Source organism: Triticum urartu, chromosome 7 (genome assembly GCF_003073215.2).
Source record: "Triticum urartu cultivar G1812 chromosome 7, Tu2.1, whole genome shotgun sequence".
NCBI lineage: Eukaryota > Viridiplantae > Streptophyta > Magnoliopsida > Poales > Poaceae > Triticum > Triticum urartu.
The window spans coordinates 59329376-59347321 of NC_053028.1; the positions used below are offsets into that span (position 1 = coordinate 59329376).

The following is a 17946-nucleotide window of genomic DNA, read 5'->3' on the forward strand; positions in this document are numbered from 1 at the left end:
TTCGATGCTGTGGTTATAAGTTGACTCCTTTAATGTTGAATATCCACTTGTCATTTTCATATATATTATGTATAGAGCCAGTGAGTTTTCAACTTTGATAATTTACTTTAACTGTACGGAATCAAATCTAAAGTGTAGGTCTCTGCGATGCAACCAAGAGATGATTAAAGAAGTTTGTGCTGGTGACATCTCAAAAAATTCAATGCTTAATGGAAACATTGACCTTCGTCAGTATAATAGCTGTTGCGTGTCGGTGCAAACTACCGGGATGATTTTATTAATGAATCCGGATCGTCATTCCGGTTTAGAATTATATGAGGGCTGCTGTTTCATTCGCTCACTTTTTTTAACAGTCATTTTACCACTCTTGACTTTTAGAAAAACTGTAGCCTTGTATACATCAAGGAGGTTTAAATATATTGTTGAGGATGAACCTATTGGATGTACAGTTAAACTTTTATTCTTGAAATCGAGTAAACATGACTTCGATGAGTCATATTCAGGGTATGGTTCAGTTTGCGCCAAATTTCTGTATATGTATGTAAAAATGTACTAAATGCACAGGCATCCTTGTCAGGCACAAAGTAATCAGCAGCTATATATGGATGTCAATTCCTTTCTTTTCTTACTAGGTTCAGGATACGTATTGTGGTCAGGATTATGCTTTGATCTTGTCCATCATGAGCAGCTTCTGTTACATAATTCTATTTAGTTAAAAGTAATTTGGTGGACATTAAAAAAATGAATTATGTATACAACTAGCCACAGATGGTTTAACTGACAGCATGCGTTGTAGCTTTGTTTTCATACTGTACTGCATAGTCCACCTTGGGCACTACTCTCTGATATGCAATTCCCACATATTAAAAGTTCACAACCACTATAAGCGGCAGATACTAAATTTCGTTAAGGTCACGAAATGATCGATGATCGAAAGCAAGACTCCCCTTGATATATTCCCAGAAAAAAAATAGAAGGATTGAAAAACTAGACTCTTCTGACTCTATGTATACAACTGGACCCCATTTGGTCAATGATGTGAGATTCTATCATCGACGCCACTAGATCTAGTCTATTCAAGACACATGATGTAGATATATAGTCAAATAGGACGTTTGGATATATAGTCTCCGACTGCTACCAGCCAGAGCATCAAAATTCTACATTAAACTCTGTGGACTACCAAGTCATACATACCAACTCTCACATGGATCTACAGAGAAACGATTGCAAAGCCCAAACAAAGCAAAACCACCGCCATCACAGCCAACTCAATTGCACAAAACTCTAACAGCGAAAGAACATTAAGTTGGAACAGGGTCTGCATGGCCTAATTACCAGAAGAAGATACAATTTCCATGGGAAAAGGCGAAGAGCATGTTGCCCCGAAGCTAAAGGTCATGGCACGAGGGGAGATGCACAAATGATGAAACCACCTAAACGGTCTCATGCCCGGACAGGATTCAAATTTTTTAGACGGAATGATTTGTTCTTCATTCATCTCATCGATTTCACACATATACATGGCTCTTGATGCGGATGCACGCACCGGGAGAAAGGTATGGTTAACTATGGAAAGGCTTACTGAAGCTGAAATGTTGAAGAAATATTTTGGCTACGAAGATCACCAATATTATCTGTTGAGGAAACAAATTGTCATTACTACTGATGACCTGTCATGAACTGCATTTGAGAATGTTGAGCTAATAAACAACCGGAACCTCAGACTCACAAGAGAATTATGTAATGGGTGACTATGACCATACGATGGACGCCACTTGCGGTCGAGCAGTTCATGAGAGATGAACACGTCTTCTCATCAACTCGACCACCTACAATGAACCTACATAATTCCAATACGTACTCAGAATTCTAATTAAGTTCAGAACTAGCAGTGATTATCTTGACCATCCGATGCCACTTGCGCGCATTATAATGGAAAAAAATTAATCAATCAATAGTTGGCACATGGAAGTTGACAGAAGAATACAAAAACCAGGCATGTGTCATGGAGTCATGGCATGGGTAAGAGACTTGCCTTCAGCCAAGCAACAGCTTTGAAACTGGATGATTATTACCCCAAATTTCCCAATTGGCTGCCTACTTAATTCTATCCCACCAGTGGCAATGAGTAGCCCTTCCCTTGTCTCCATGTGGATTGCACTGTTACCAGGCTCCACTTGTTGACGTTATTGTTGAAAAACTCGGCCCCGAGTGCCGCTACATGATGCATCAATGTCGACAGAAGAATCAATATCGTAAGTTATATGATAAAAATCTGCATATATATTGGATCCTTTACACATTTTTTTCGCAAGGAGATTAATTATCAGCAAAGAAATTCTCAAGTTAATTATTCGTAGATTTGACCCCTCATCTCTGCCTTAATTCTCTAAAGAAGGGTTGCTTTCTGATCTCAATTTGTCCTACTAGCTAGGACACTTGCATGCATGTTGTGAAGCCAACAAGGGCACAGCTAATCTTTGATGCTAGCATAAAAAAATTGGTTCATGTCACATAAGCATGACATAGCTTGGGCATCAACTTGAAGCTTCCATCTCATCATTGTTGGCGCTTACTGATTTAATTAATTAATCGAGGACACGTTATTTCTGTCATGTCAATGTGCTCGTGTGAGCGATCTGTTCTACATGGAGGACCCAACTACCCTATGGTCTCTACTTTCCAAACTCTTGGTGACCTAAACAATATATTTTATCAAGATCAACTAATTAAGCTAGATATAGGTTAGCTAGCTCCTGAAAGATCACCATGGAGTAACTGACTGATATGTACACTTTTTGATACTATCATATTCATGACTACTACCGACTATTTTGCAGTATGATTATCATCAAAACCATTTGACTCTATTGTGTACACGTATTGTTGCTAACTTCTATTTGTGACCATGTGCATTTTCCAAGAAAATGAGGCAGCTTGCAAAGCTGCAGTTGCTGCATCTGAACAAGCTATCAGCCGTCCTAACTTTGTGTACCTAATACCTTACTCCTGCAGACTGCAGGTATATAATATAGATAGATATGTAGGTAGTTAGATACTTGGTGAAGTCACAGACATACAAAACTGAAACAGAGTGATATGGTCAACTTAAAGGATGAATCTGCATTTAATTGAACATGGTAACCGTACAATTGGTACATTAGGTCTACAGGTCAAATTGTTGCTGATTGTACACACAGCTAATCACCATGATCACCTCACTCAAGATATTATGAGTTGAGGTTCCTTTATAAGGAAAGAAGAGTTGACTTCTGAATTATGATCCATACACAGGCTGACAGGCATGAATGCGTACTACCACAGGGCCAATTTTGTATGTCTCATTGTAACAACTTGCAAGTTATTTTCCCTTCTTCCAAGTCAAACAAGTATATACGCACATGTGACGATAAGAAAAGTGAGAGACCAAGACATAATCAATCGGCTATAAGTATGAAATAATAATGGTTGTAAATAAAAGTCTAGACAAAAAGATCGAACTAACGACTGTATTGAATTTGTAATGCCACTTGTTACCTAGGAAAATAGAAGTTACCCAAAATTTCTTTAGGAGAAATAGAAGAGGAAGCAAACTTGAAAAGACCCATCACACGCGCATACTGTTTGGCAGAAGCCATGAATTTTTTAAAATCAAGGAACCACCTACTCCTTGAATTGCTGCAAATTTCAATCTCTGAGCCACCTAACTAGTAGTGTGTAAAATCTGGTCCGTATGTGTGCACAAATTCAAACACCAAGCTTGAACGGCACTTCAGCTCCCAAATGAAAAATTAGGGAAGTTGATTAAGCTTAGATTAATAAATAAAACAATGCACTTTCTCAAGCCGGGTAAATGCAAGATGCAATTACTGAGAATTTTAACGTCGGCTCTGTTGCAATTTGCAAATGGACGGCGAGAGCCATGAACTGTTGCATACGGGGGCAAGTAAGCAATTGAAAAATGAAGGTTTCAGCGCATCGGGATCTAAAAAGAATTAATGGTGGCACTAAATCCATGATAACTGTACCGGTAAGAGAGAGAGCACCAACGGGATCAGGTAGCCAGAGCTGAACTATACTACTCACGCGGTATTCTAGGCAAATGGTGCACCTAATTAACCTTGGATCACAGCACTGTGCCTTTTCTTAGTCCCCATGATGAGATTAGCCATGATTAAGGTCAATGGTCTTGCATCTGATTACTGTGTTGATATGTTGATTTCCCAAAGAATTCCATGCAAGTAGTCCACTACTGAACGTGCATGCCCTGTGGGTTGTGGTATAGGGAAACCTTGGATCTAGGGAGATATATCTAGTCGTAGTCCAACCTTTGCTTGCAGGTCCAGCCCAGTTCTTGATGATAGATCTCGCTTCGCTAGCCAGCGAGAAATCATTAGTTTTATTAAACTTTATTTTATGATTTCCGTTCGAAAAAAGAATTTCTGTGAATAAATTCGTTTTCTTACCATACTGACTCCAATACATTTTCCTGTAGACATATACTGTACTTACATAACTACAGTATACTGACAAGTACGCCGCCAAATTAAATGGACTTCTTTCTGGCAGGAAATTCTGACTTAGACTGGGAGACACATGGGGCCGGCCGTCTTGCCCTCCCTCTCACCAAATCTCATTACATGGATCAAAGACATATATGTATGAGCGAATATGACTGAACTTCCTCTGACGAATGGCCCTACGCAGGACTGAAATTTAGTCTGAAAGCGATTCCTTGCTTGACGACAGAGTCTCTCCAGCCATAATAATGGGCCGAGCCGATGACGCCGACGATGAGGACTGGCAGGAAGCTTCATCAACGTCGTCGGACGGACGCGCTCGACGACGTATGTAACACACAGTCTGGACGCGCATCTTAGTTATAACTGGCCTCACAACAGCAGCATGTTGCGCACGTTGAAGCCTATTCCACACACGTAATATAAATCTCAGTCTCCTCTGCCGATATATGTTATTTTTCTGGCTTTCTGCGAGTCTTCACCAAAGAGTGCGGCTGTGGTTTGACATTTCTGATGACGTTGACCGCCTAATCGATCAGCGTAGGTAAGCACCGGCGTACGGCGTTTGTTTAAGCCAGAAATATAGCTCGTCCAAACAGGAGAGGGCCGGGGAAGATAGAGAGAAGGTCGAGGCCATGGTCTAGGCGTCTAGCTAGTAGCCTCTCTATATATATACAAGGCCATGGCAGGGCTGGTGCAGGGCTAGAGAAGAAAGGGTTGGAAGGCTAGAGAAGCTAGAGAGAGGAGAAGGACGTTTGCCTTGGACCAACGAGAGATAAGCTTATCTTCTGTGGAAGGAGATCGAAATGATCAAGGGAGACCAGAGGCAGCTTGGCGGCCATGAAGATCGGCTGAAAGATCAGGTTTGGAACTGTTTAATTACTTCTCTTGATTTTGTGTTTGTGCTTTTATATGCTCCAAAGAGTTTGATTTTTCTTTTCTTAATGAGTGTTCATTTATTTGGATAAGTATGCTTTGGACTAGTGGTTAGGACTTGGCTGAGTTTCTCTCTTCTCTGGGATGTGGTTCTTGATCCATGAATGGAAGTCAGGGACTTCTCTTTCTGATTGATGTCAAAATCAATCAGGTGATCATCTTTAGGGACCACAGATCCTGCCATCCTGGTGCTCGTACAACAGTCAAATTAAACATGTGGATAAGCCAAGAAATGGATTTTTCCACAGCTTGTCCTCCAATAAATTCATGATGTTACGAATTGTTTGCTCATGTTATAATAATATAGACTTTCATGTTGGTGTTGCAGATGGGAGATGATCATCGGGCCTCGGATGGCAAGTTTTTCAGGTTCTTGCAAAACCAGTCAAGCGCAAAAAAGGAGGTACATAATTATCAAACACGTTCAACAAACATATAAAAGGCACAACTTTTCGTAATTAGTTACATAAGGCAGGGTCTGGTACTACGTATCCCCCTTTTATTCTTTTTTATTTCAGAAGGGCAGTAAAAATTATTAATTACCCTGAAATTCCTCAACTAATTCATGAAAAAAGAACCTACACCTATCAGCTATTTATATTTTCCTATTGTATTGTTCATCTTCCTACTTGCAAATGTAGTTAGTGCCAACTGCCAAGTAATACATACACACTAAGCCAAGTAGCCAAGTAGCCAATTAGCCATTATCATATGTGATTTACTTCATCAATGAGTATGTAACTAATAACAGGTTTCGCTTTCATCCATTCAGGCTCAAGAAGACAAGATTGCGTCCACAAGGGCAGAGATGGGCGAAGTGAGAAAAGAGAACGAGAGGCTGAAGACGATGTTGTCACGGATGGTGGAGGACCATCGATCCCTTCAGAAGCAGTTCGATGTTCTCCACCAGCAAGGACGAGGCAAAAACCTCGCCGTGGGCTCACCGGAGCACACATCGTCCGCCGACGGCATCAAGGACCCCAGATTCGTCTCTTTACGCCTCGGAACGAGTGCGAGCACGAGTAGGCAGGACATGGGAGAAGAGATCCGGACCGGCACTAATAATGCAGACGGCAAGTGCATCTCTCTTGGACTTTCATCGGGCAAAGCTATTGGTGCAGCTGGTCAAAGTGAGATGAAGGTGCAGCCAGATGTGCTGACGTTGAGCCCTGGAGGCAGCTCCGAGGATGACGCCGCCACAGAGACAACAACAACATCGAGCAAAGTACCGAAGAACCCGAGGAGCACCGGTGGTGGCGCGGAGGCTGAGGAGGAGGTGGCCCAGCAGCCCCTGGCCAAGAAGGCCAGGGTGTCGGTGAGGGCTAGGTGTGACACACCAACGGTACGTACATATACGTAAACAACGTACACAAGTGACTAGAAAATTAAATGACTGGGATACCTGTATATGTGTGATTCGTGGTTTGTTGGTGTTCAGATGAACGATGGGTGCCAGTGGAGGAAATACGGGCAGAAGATATCCAAGGGGAACCCATGTCCACGCGCCTACTACCGCTGCACCATCGCAACAGGGTGCCCTGTCAGAAAACAGGTATGTTATTCACTGTCATACATTGCAAAACAACCCAAACACATGGTACCAAAGAATCTGCGGCAAGGTGTGTTTCGCAGACCAAACATGACCAAGATACATGTGTTGCTTCGGAACATCGCAATGCGACTTACTTAGCACTCCCTCTATTTGTAATTCTCGCACACTACTTGAGCGTTCAAGAAAAGTCGAGCTTATACCTGCAAGATGTTGGTGCATCATACAACTCCTATTAGAGATTCGATAACAAATACTTCCTCCGTCCCAAAATAAGTGTCCCAACATTAATAATATTCAGTGTAGATTCATTCATTTTGTTTCGTATATAGTCTACAGTGAAAGCCTTAAAAGGTCTTATATTTAGGAACGGAGGGAGTACAACTTTGTGTACATACATGGTCCCAAATCCGGGGTCAAAACTCCATAAATCAAGCGATCGAGCACTAGCGCCACCAGGGAGGGAACTAGCGGATCGAATCGGGCGGGCACTGGGGGTCGGACTCGGAGATCGGAACCTGACCTGATCGTCAGGGCCGGAGCCGTGCAGGGAGGTGTGCACCTCTCCTGCCTTGGCAACGGTGTCGCCGTCGGGCTCTCTGCCTCTCTCTGGCGGCGATGGGAGCGCGACTTCTCGATCGGCGGCGGCAACGTCAACGGTGTTGTTGGGGTTTAGGCTGATCGCATCGAAACAAACTACTCCCTCCGTTTGGAAATACTTGTCATAGAAATGGATACAAATGGGTGTATCTAAAACTAAAATACATCTAGATACATCCATTCTTTGGACAAGTATTTCCGGACAGAGGGAGTAATTCCACATGGCCGATGGGGCTTCAGAAATGCTGGAGAGTATGATGGGCTTTGGGTTGGGCCAGCGTCGCCACATGTGTGCTGTCTGCCCACTTGATCAACCAAGTCCACTCAAAAATACAAAGACCCTAAAAATATCTTCTTATTCTTTTACCTTATACTATAAAACCTACTGCAAACATTACATGTCTTTCCAAAATGTCTAATGATCCACCATATGTCTTCTCAATTCATATTCGAGTATTTAACAAATACTACCTCCGTCCTGGTTTATTAGTCTTTTTTGTAATTTGTGCTAAATTTTGACCAAAGATTTAACTGACAAAAATGTCAATGCATATCATCAAAAATTGACATGCGTGAACTTTTTGTTAGTTAAATTTATGGTCAAAATACGGCACAGATTATAATGGAGACCAATAAATCAGGACGAAGGTAGTATATGATGTGCATTTAGGGCTCTCATATGACCGATGCACCTAATGCCAAAAATACATCCATGCTCAAAGTTCTCAAAAACATCTGAAATTGCCACTAACTAATAACAAAATTTTAGATATACCTTCACATTCAAAAATAATAAATATACAAAATTCAAATGTGGAAATTGGTACACCAGTTGCACAAGAACTTCATGTGCAAATGCGTGTGCACATATGTTCGCTCGGTGTAAAAGAAAAGACAATCTTCTCTTTGGTAATAGCAGTAGCGGGGATTTGCACTTGAGCGGACTAATCAAAAATGCTTCAAAACTCGCGCTCGGCTTTCTTTTCAATGGCAGCATCCTTCCTCGCCATGGTGACCGACTGACATGAACGTACATTATGTTTCCCAGGTGCAGAGATGTGCCGAGGACATGTCGATCCTCATCACCACCTACGAGGGCGCGCATAACCACCCGCTCTCCCCCTCCGCAGCCGCCATGGCCTCCACCACCTCCGCGGCCGCGTCCATGCTCATGTCAGGCTCCTCCACCTCGCTCGGCTTCCCCTCCGTCGCCTCCAGCCTCCACGGCCTCAGGTTCGGCCTCCCAGCGGCGACTACCTTCGACCCCTCGAGCCATCTGAGCGGTCGGCCGTTCTTCCTCCCGGCCGCTGCCGGCGCGTCCATCAGCGCCACCCCGTCGTACCCCACCATCACCCTCGATCTCACCTCGCAGACTGCCTCGCAGCAGGCCTTCTCCCTCAGCAACACCAACAGATTCTCCTCCAGCTTCCCCGACTCTCACGGACACAGCAGCAGTGCTGGTAGGTACCCTTCCACGAACTTCTCCTTCTCCGGCTCTGGTGCGAGCAGCCTGCCCGGCGCCACCGCGTGGCCGGCCGGCGTTGGATCGTACCTGAGCTACGGACCCTCGTCCGGCGCGCCCTACAACGGTGTCGGCAAGAACTCATTCCAGGCCGCGCTGAGCGGCATCAACGGAAGGCAGCAAGCCTCGGTGGCGTCCCTCTACCAGCCGGCGCAGGTGCAGCAGAGGGCGGCCCAGTTTAGCGGCGGCGGAACATGCACGACAGCGCCGATCGTGCTCACCGACACGATCGCCAAGGCGATCACGTCGGACCCGGGCTTCCACACAGCGCTCGCGGCCGCCATCACGTCGTACGTCGGCAAGCCGGCTGCCGGAGGCGGCAAGGGGCTCGAGTGGGGGGAGCACCTCGGGCTGGGCCCGTCGAGTGCGGCGTCCACCGCCTGTTCGTCGCCGTTGCTGGCACGGTCATCGACGGGGGCGACACAGAGCGGTTCTCCGAACGGGAAGAAGATGTCGTTCTTGCAGCCGTCGCTGGCACTGTCATCGGGCTCCACTAGTGCTACTGCTTCCACCTCACCTGTGAAAAGCAGGGAGCACATTAATTAGTTAGCTGAAGGTTCTGAGTTGTGTTTGTGGACTAATTTGATCATTTGGTGTACATACATATATAGTGACTGTAGCATAATTGCTGAAAATGTGTCGATTGATCCCCATTTTAGGCGGAGCTTGCTTTGGGACTGTGGATACACGACCTTTTTGAGGACAATGTCGCCTTGGAGAATACTCGCTCTTTAACTCGGAGTCGTAGAAGCTAGTGTTGTCTTGCTTGCTCAAACGTGCTTGAGGAGTGACGTGTCTCGTATTCAGATCTCCGTTACTTCCAGAAGAGAATATCTATGTACACTAGCTTTGATCCAGTTACAAAACTGCGAATTTCATGGTCATATGATGCGTGTGCAGTATGCAGACACAGTTGTAACCTTTGCTAACGACCAAGTGCATGCATGCAAACCATTGTTCTGAACTTCTCTGCTTTCTGAACAGCAGTAGCGTGTAGTCCCTGCCCACGCAATGAAGTTGCCCAAGAACCACCATATCCACCGTGCGCCTGAACCAAATCCTCTTTGGCGGTGCTTACGATGGCTTCAAATGTGGAGAGAACTGCCTGGGATTTTCACTTGGAGATGACTCTCATAAACCGGCTCACGGAGCTAAACGCGGCCATGACATTGGTCATCATTGAAGGCTCCTCTTCAGGTTGCTCACTGGCGCCGCCACCACCAAATATTATCTGCAGATTAGAATGGTGTCACTAATCTCTGCAAAATGCAAAAAAATTATGGGCAACACTAGCATTTGGTGTAGATATTTGCAAATGGATTTCTAAAATGATGTTCTCTAACTTGTACTATTAAAAATAATGGCTGGTCGTCTAGCTAGTAGGCCCAGGGTGACTTCTTGTTCTCTGTCTTGTATAGAGTGTCAGTTGTTTGACAGCTTAATGTGTCTGTGGTCAGTCACACAATGTCACAATGATTCCTAGAGTTTGAGAAATCAGTTGGCTCTTGGGTGCTTGCAGCTTCTATACATGGTCCAATATCAGACTCGTTTTTTCGACAGTAGTGATTCAACTTACCAAGTACTAAAAGGAACACACACGCAGCATAGTGATGGACAAAAATCTAATCATGCAGATCAAATCAGATATACAATGTCTAACCTCAATATCTGTTGCATCAGGACGACTCGAAGATTCTCTGGCGAGCAAATACCGATTGGGTCTTTTTGGATCATCATAGAACACTTTCCACTTTCTGAAACATGAATAACAGATATCTTTAGCCTATTATTTTACTGAACATTTATTTGGATTGTAGAAAAAGGCAACAAATATCGACGCACTCAGGATAGCATCTGAAGATTGCACCGGTAGGCAGCGGCCTCATCGAGTAAACAGTGGTAAAAGTACTGCAAAATGGGTGATGGATGTTAGAAAAAGACACAGGGAAATACAGTGGGCAAAAGAGACCATAAATATTTTAATAACATGAAATTTGTAAAGATGACCATCATTTATAGGTATATTATAGTTGACCATACTTCAGAGCTTTTCGGTATGGTTTCATAAAGATGCATCACTAATTCACTATTCATAACTCTTTGATGGGATCTGTTTCTGTAACTTGGTACTTATTTATGTTGAGGCAACTAGAAACAGTTACATATAGTGGTAGACAAGATGTTTCTCAGTCCATATTCTCATATTTTTCAAGACACATCCATACTCTGATATCCACAATCAACAACTGTTTATGTCCCGGAAAATACCGATAGTACACATAGAGAGGCAACAATGTACAGATGTTTCCATTCACTTACCTTAAGAAATTTCTGCGTAGATTCCGAACATTATATCCCACTCCAACATCTCCACTAACAAGACGTGGGTTCCACATGACAAGAGGTCTTATCTTCAGTGGATTAAAACTGGAAGTTATTTTAAGATACCATATTGAGTGGAACATACATACAAATGATAATTGTGATATGCAGACTGTTGAACAAATTATACAAGATGTGAACATAGATGGATGTGCTTGCGCAAATGAAAAATGCCATGCGATGGCTATGCTAAGCTGATGTGCAAATGAATATAGATCCTACAAATATACATGCATGCCAAAATGACCTGTAAATACACATGCTGATCCTATCCTACCAATTTTGCTTGGGACACAAAAGATGGAATTCATTTTCCTTACTATAAACTAAAGCACATGTATCTGCGAACATTAAAAACTTGATCAGGCATAAGTTACATACGGGATCATCAGCGAGTTGAGATGCGATGCGTTCAACAGATTCAAGCATCTGGTGATCAGGGATAATCATAACAACAACTCCGTCATCAGTATCAACTGGCTTTCGGTCACTAAGACTGCAAATCAAAATAAGAAAATAGACAGATTTTAGATTGACAAGAAATCTCATGGTAATCATCTTTTATGCCTTCAAGACAGAAGCAACTAATAACATCTACTACTTCTCTAAAGAAACTCAAATTGGTCCACATCTTGTCCTATCCTGCGAACCTGTCTAGAAAAATATGATATCCACGCCACGAATCATTTGGGGAGAATTTACTGGAAAGATCTTAGCAATAAAATTAATGCGCTTCACTAAAAATTGTGCTAGCAGCATGTAACATGAATAGAAAAATGGACCATTACATATAACATGTGCACAAAATTTGAATAAGGAATCCATCCACCACTATGGCTGGGCTACTGAAAGCAAGGCAATACCTAGCACACTTGAACTTTGCATCTTTCCACTGATGCTTCAGAAGGGCAGCCACTCCAGCGTCAGGGAAGACGGCCTTAACTACCTGTTGTAGACAGACAGCAAGTTGAATGTAAAGAACAGATATTCAAGGTACTTAAAGGACACGATTCACTGTGGATGGAGGCCTTTAATCAGGGACATTTAAAACAGAGCTCAAAATGGGAGATAACTGGCCATTTATTATCTGTGTGGATGATAAAATCAGTGAGCTAGGGTCATGCAACTGCAGATGGATCAGACAGAGCAAAAGCTGCATTTATTCATCGCTAAATGACCTTGCATCCAAACCTGGCCAGTCTCTTCCGCGAGTGTGTCGAGGAGTATCCTCGACAGCGCCCAGACCTCGGCCTGCGCTCCTTCCTGGTTGAGGAACTCCAGCTGGGGGATCAGCAGCTCTGCCTACAGCAATGATGATAACACAAGAACAGATCATCAACAGTGAGATCGCGATGCGAGATGGCAAAACTGTATGAGCGACACAAGAATATAATGGTGGATGGGACTTGAACACTGAAACTGTTCCATGGCATTCCAAGTAAAAAATGCAGAAATTTCACAGCAGGTTAAGGTTGAGCCAAAATCAGTGTATATGGACAATCGGAAACCTACAATTCCTCGCATGCCGCCGGAGTTGACGAAATCAGCGCTGGCCTTCCCCGACTGCCATATGGCGCCTTGCAAATCCGACGGCAAGCAACTGAAACCACAGAGACAGCGCACGCGGTCAGTCAGACGCGCCACAATCCAAAGCAACACGGCGGCGTTTCCCGCGTGCCTGACCTGTCATCCTCCTGCACCGCCTGCTCCACCGCGCCATCGGCCTCCGATGTCGCCGGCTCGGCCTCCGTGGGGGCTTCCGCGGCGTCGAACTTGCCGAACTTGGCTTGGGCTGGGGAAGGCCCGCGGCGGACGCGCAGCCGCACCGGAGGGAAGGCCGCGGCGACGGGCGAAGGCGCGAGGGGCTGGCGGGGGAGAGGAGGAGGGGAGGGGCGCGCGTACTGCCGCGAGAGCAGCGCCGGCGAGGTCGCCATTGCTTCGTGCGGCGTAGGGGAAAAGCAGTACGTGGCCGAGCTGTGACTGGCTGCTCCTCCGTGCTGCTTGGATAACGGTGGGTTTGCTTCGGAAACGGGATCGCCGTCCGATGGAGAACTCAACGCTCCAGATTGCTTGGAATGATTTAGTTGCGTTTAGACTTTGGGGCCTCGCGAGTTAGTCGACTTAACCAAGTCTCATTCAAGTGGCCCGCTATTGCCCTTCGACCTCCGTCGACCCGAGCTCCCCACCATTGACTAAACCATCATCCCGTCTGTAACGTCCTCGATGCGGCTATATCTCCTCGGCTATATCTCCTACGTGTCGAAGTACGACTTAGAGGCATAACCACATTGAAAGCAACGTCACAAATGAGGTAATCTTCACAACAACCCATATAAATAAATAAAGGGGAAAAGTACATAGTTGGCTTACACTCGCCACATCACACAAATACATAAATAAGTCATTACATTCATCCAATACACTCAGGGTCCGACTACGGAACCAAAATAAAGATAAACCCCAAATGCGACAAAGTCCCCGATCGCCCCAACTGGGCACCACTACTGATCATCTGGGAAAGACACATAGTAACGACGAGAGTCTTCATCGAACTCCCACTTGAGCTCGGTCATATCATCTAGAGCGGAATCATCGGTCCCTGTATCTGGTTTTGCAAGTAATCTGTGAGTCACGGGGACTCAGCAATCTCACACCCTCGTGATCAAGACTATTTAAGCTTATAGGTAAGGCAAAGGTATGATGTGGAGCTGCAGCAAGCGACTAGCATATATGGTGGCTAACATATGCAAATGAGAGCGAGAAGAGAAGGCAAAAGCACGGTCGAACAACTATGATCAAGAAGTGATCCTAGAACAACCTACGTCAAGCATTACTCCAACACCGTGTTCACTTCCCGGACTCCGCCGAGAAGAGACCATCACGGTTACATATGCGGTTGATGCATTTTAATTAAGTTAAGTTTCATGTTATCTACAACCGGACATTAACAAATTCCCATCTGCCCATGACCGCGGGCACGGCTTTCGAAAGTTCAAATCCCTGCAGGGGAGTCCCAACTTAGCCCATCACAAGCTCTCATGGTCAACGAAGGATATTCCTTCTCCCGAGACATTCCAATCACACTCGGCATCCCGGTTACAAGACATCCTCGACAATGGTAAAACAAGTCCAGCAACACCGCCCGAATGTGCCGAAAATCCCGATAGGAGCTGCACATATCTTGTTCTCAGGGCACACTCAAATGAGACTAGCTACGAGTAAAACCAACCCTCAAGTTTCCCCGAGGTGGCCTCGCAGGCAGCTCAGTTCGGACCAACACTCAGAGGAGCACCGGCCCGGGGGGGTTTAATAAAGATGACCCTTGGGCTCCGGAAACCCAAGGGAAAAATAGGCTAGGTGGCAAATGGTAAAACCAAGGTTGGACATTGCTGAAGGAGTTTTATTCAAGGCGAACTGTCAAGGGGTTCCCACTATAACCCAACCGTGTAAGGAACGCAAAATCCGGGAACATAACACCGGGGCGGCAAGAGTGGAACAAAACACTAGGCAAAAGACCGAGCCTTCCACCCTTTACCAAGTATATAGGTGCATTAAGATAAACAAGATAATATGGTGATATCCCAACAATAAACATGTTCCAACGAGGAACGATCTCCAATCTTCACCTCCAACTAGCAACGCTGTAAGAGGGGCTGAGCAAAGCGGTAACATAGCCAAACAACGGTTTGCTAGGACATGGTGGGTTAGAGGTTTGACATGGCAATGTGGGAGGCATGATAAGCAAGTGATAGGTATCGTAGCATAGGCATAGCAAAAGAGCGAGCATCTAGCAAGCAAAGATAGAAGTGATTTCGAGGATATGGTCATCTTGCCTGCAAAATTCTCGGAGTTGCCTTGATCCTCGTAAGCGAACTCAACGGGCTGCTCGTTCACAAACTCGTCTCCCGACTCTACCCAAACAAGAACAACAAGCAAAAGGAACACAATCAACCACCTGCAATGCTCAACCAACATGATGCAAACATAGTAATGATATGCGGGATGCGATATATGATGCATATGCATGATTTGGAAAGGAATGATTGAACCTGGACTCAACTTGGAAATCCAAGAGTGCCACTGGAAAGGTGAGGTGATTTCGGTTGAAATCGATATAAAGATCACCAGAATCGGATGCACGGTTTGGAAATGGCAAGCAAAACAAATATGGCACCGATCTGCGATAAACAGCAAGTAGCCTTCTAAATGCAACAAGAACAACATGCTACTGCACCCAAACATGACAACAAAATACATGGCAGGGATCCACTCATGATGCTTGACAAAAGATGAACACTTAGCTACGGCTAATTCATCCATTAACAGGTTCAAACAAGCATGGCAAAAGTGCAAATGATTACAGGTTTCAGACTTGGTGAAATTAACAGCATATCAGGAATTTATCATCAGGAAGCAATGTTTAGAGCATGATAACTATATGCTACAGGAACATATCATGGCAAAGCAAGGCATGGCATGAAGCTACTCTAAGCATATAACAAAAGTCCCTTAGTGACCATAAGCCAAAAGGGGTCATAAAATACAATTGCAAGCATGTGAACATAGCAAAAACATAAACAGATTCAGACTTAGTGAAAAACTGGAGCATACAAAACAGATTAACAAGTAGGCATGTTTACAAGCTCGATGCACTCACTACGAGGCATTGCGTGACAAACTAAGCATACACCCATCAAGAAGACATGGTATAGAAGCTACACATGGCAAGAACAACAACATAGCATGCACGGATCAATATCAACAACCTCGGCAAAATCGCTAAACATGTTAACAATCTGCCAGGAACATTTTGTAGCAAAAGTAGAGCTCGATTGACTCAAGCTAAGGTGCTCCATAATTGTAAACAAAGACATGGATGGATAGAGCACCACAATATTAACAAAACATCCTTACTGATCATCCTCAAAAGAGGCACGGATCACTAGGAAACAACATAAACATATGGCATAAAAATAATATCAGGACAAGGACTTAGTGAAATTCTAAGTCCCTGAAATCAGCATCACCGAGTAAGCTACTTTGCATGCTTGTGCTAGTCACCACAAAGATCGCAAAAATACATGGCATACACCCCTGTAAAGAGGGCATGGCATTCATCAAAACACATGTAGAGCTCAGGATCATAGCATGCACACATTAATCATGGCAAAAATGACAAAAGGCCATTTGCTGAAACAGATCTGACATAATCATCACATAGCCCTCTTCCAACAGCATTTCGGGCATCAAGATGAGCTTAAATGAAAATGATGCAATGAGATGAAATGATGTACTCGTCGAGACGAACATTTTGATATGCTACACGCACGAATCAGAACTACGGATGCAGAGTTATGGTATGTGGAAGAATGCAAAATAATTAGGATTTCGGGGCAAAAGTCAACCGAGGTGGATCTCAGATTCAGATCCAACCGGCGCGGATCCCGAGGTTCGCCGGAGTTACTGTTCGCCAGAGTTGTCGAGGGTCGCCGGATCCGAGGGAGAGGCGGTGGAGCTCGCCGGACTTGGGAACGGAGACGACGGAGGGGCAGTGCCGCGGTGGTGGCCGGTGCCGGAGACGGCGGGCAGTGTCGGAGCGGAGGCTCCGCTCGGGCGAGGCGGCGACGCCCTGGGCCGCGGGGGCCGCGCGCGGGCTCTCCTGGGCCGGCGGCGAGGAGATGCGGCCGGGCCAGTAGGGGCACGCCACGTGGCGGCGGTGGTGCAAACCGGACGTGTCTGTCGGCGGAGTTGTGTCCGGCGGCGCGGGGAGCGGAATTTTAGGGTTTCGCCCGGATTTGGAATGTAGGGATCTTTATAAAGGGGTAGAGGGAGCTAGGAAGCTCCAAATGAGGTGCGGCTTTCGGCCACGCGATCGTGATCGAACGCTCTAGATGATGGAAGGGGTTTAGGTGGGTTTTGGGCCACTTTGGAAGGGTGTTGGGCTGCAACACACACGAGGCCTTTTCGGTCCCTCGATTAACCATTGGAGTATCAAACGAAGTCCAAATGGCACGAAACTTGACAGGCAGTCTACCGGTAGTAAACCAAGGCCGCATGGCATGTCTCGGTCCAATCCGGAAACGTTTAGTACCCGCACATGAAAGGAGGTAGAAAGGACCACCGGAGGACATAGGAGCGCCGGAATGCAAAACGGACAACGGGGAAAATGCTCGGATGCATGAGATGAACACGTATGCAAATGCAATGCACATGATGATATGATATGAGAGGCATGAAAAAGAACAAAACACACGGAGACAAAAAACCGGCAACGAGGAAATAAAATAACTTAGGGCCGGAAACGGCAAGAGTTGGAGTACAAATAAGGTAAATTACATTCGGGGTGTTACAACACTCCACCACTACGAAAGGATCTCGTCCCGAGATCTAGGACTGGAAAAACTCTGGGTACTCAGAACGGAGGTGATCCTCGC

At 45.1% G+C, this 17946-nt stretch overlaps 2 protein-coding genes across 2 annotated transcripts; one reads left to right on the forward strand and one right to left on the reverse strand.

Annotated features, from left to right (window-relative positions):
- The first annotated feature begins 4933 nt into the window (after window positions 1-4933).
- On the forward strand, window positions 4934-10014 carry LOC125519868 (probable WRKY transcription factor 61). The gene is made up of 5 exons (XM_048684644.1): window positions 4934-5386; window positions 5788-5862; window positions 6232-6801; window positions 6898-7011; window positions 8657-10014. The coding sequence occupies exons 1-5, from the start codon at window positions 5330-5332 to the stop codon at window positions 9674-9676; spliced, it is 1836 nt and encodes a 611-aa protein (XP_048540601.1). The 5' UTR covers window positions 4934-5329; the 3' UTR covers window positions 9677-10014.
- Window positions 9911-13505, reverse strand: LOC125519870. The gene is made up of 9 exons (XM_048684645.1): window positions 13196-13505; window positions 13025-13112; window positions 12704-12814; window positions 12376-12458; window positions 11894-12008; window positions 11450-11541; window positions 10973-11038; window positions 10791-10884; window positions 9911-10361 (listed from the first exon to the last, which is right to left on the reverse strand). Exons 1-9 carry the CDS (start codon window positions 13444-13446, stop codon window positions 10245-10247), a joined length of 1017 nt encoding a protein of 338 aa, XP_048540602.1. The 5' UTR covers window positions 13447-13505; the 3' UTR covers window positions 9911-10244.
- Between the last annotated feature and the right edge of the window lie 4441 nt (window positions 13506-17946).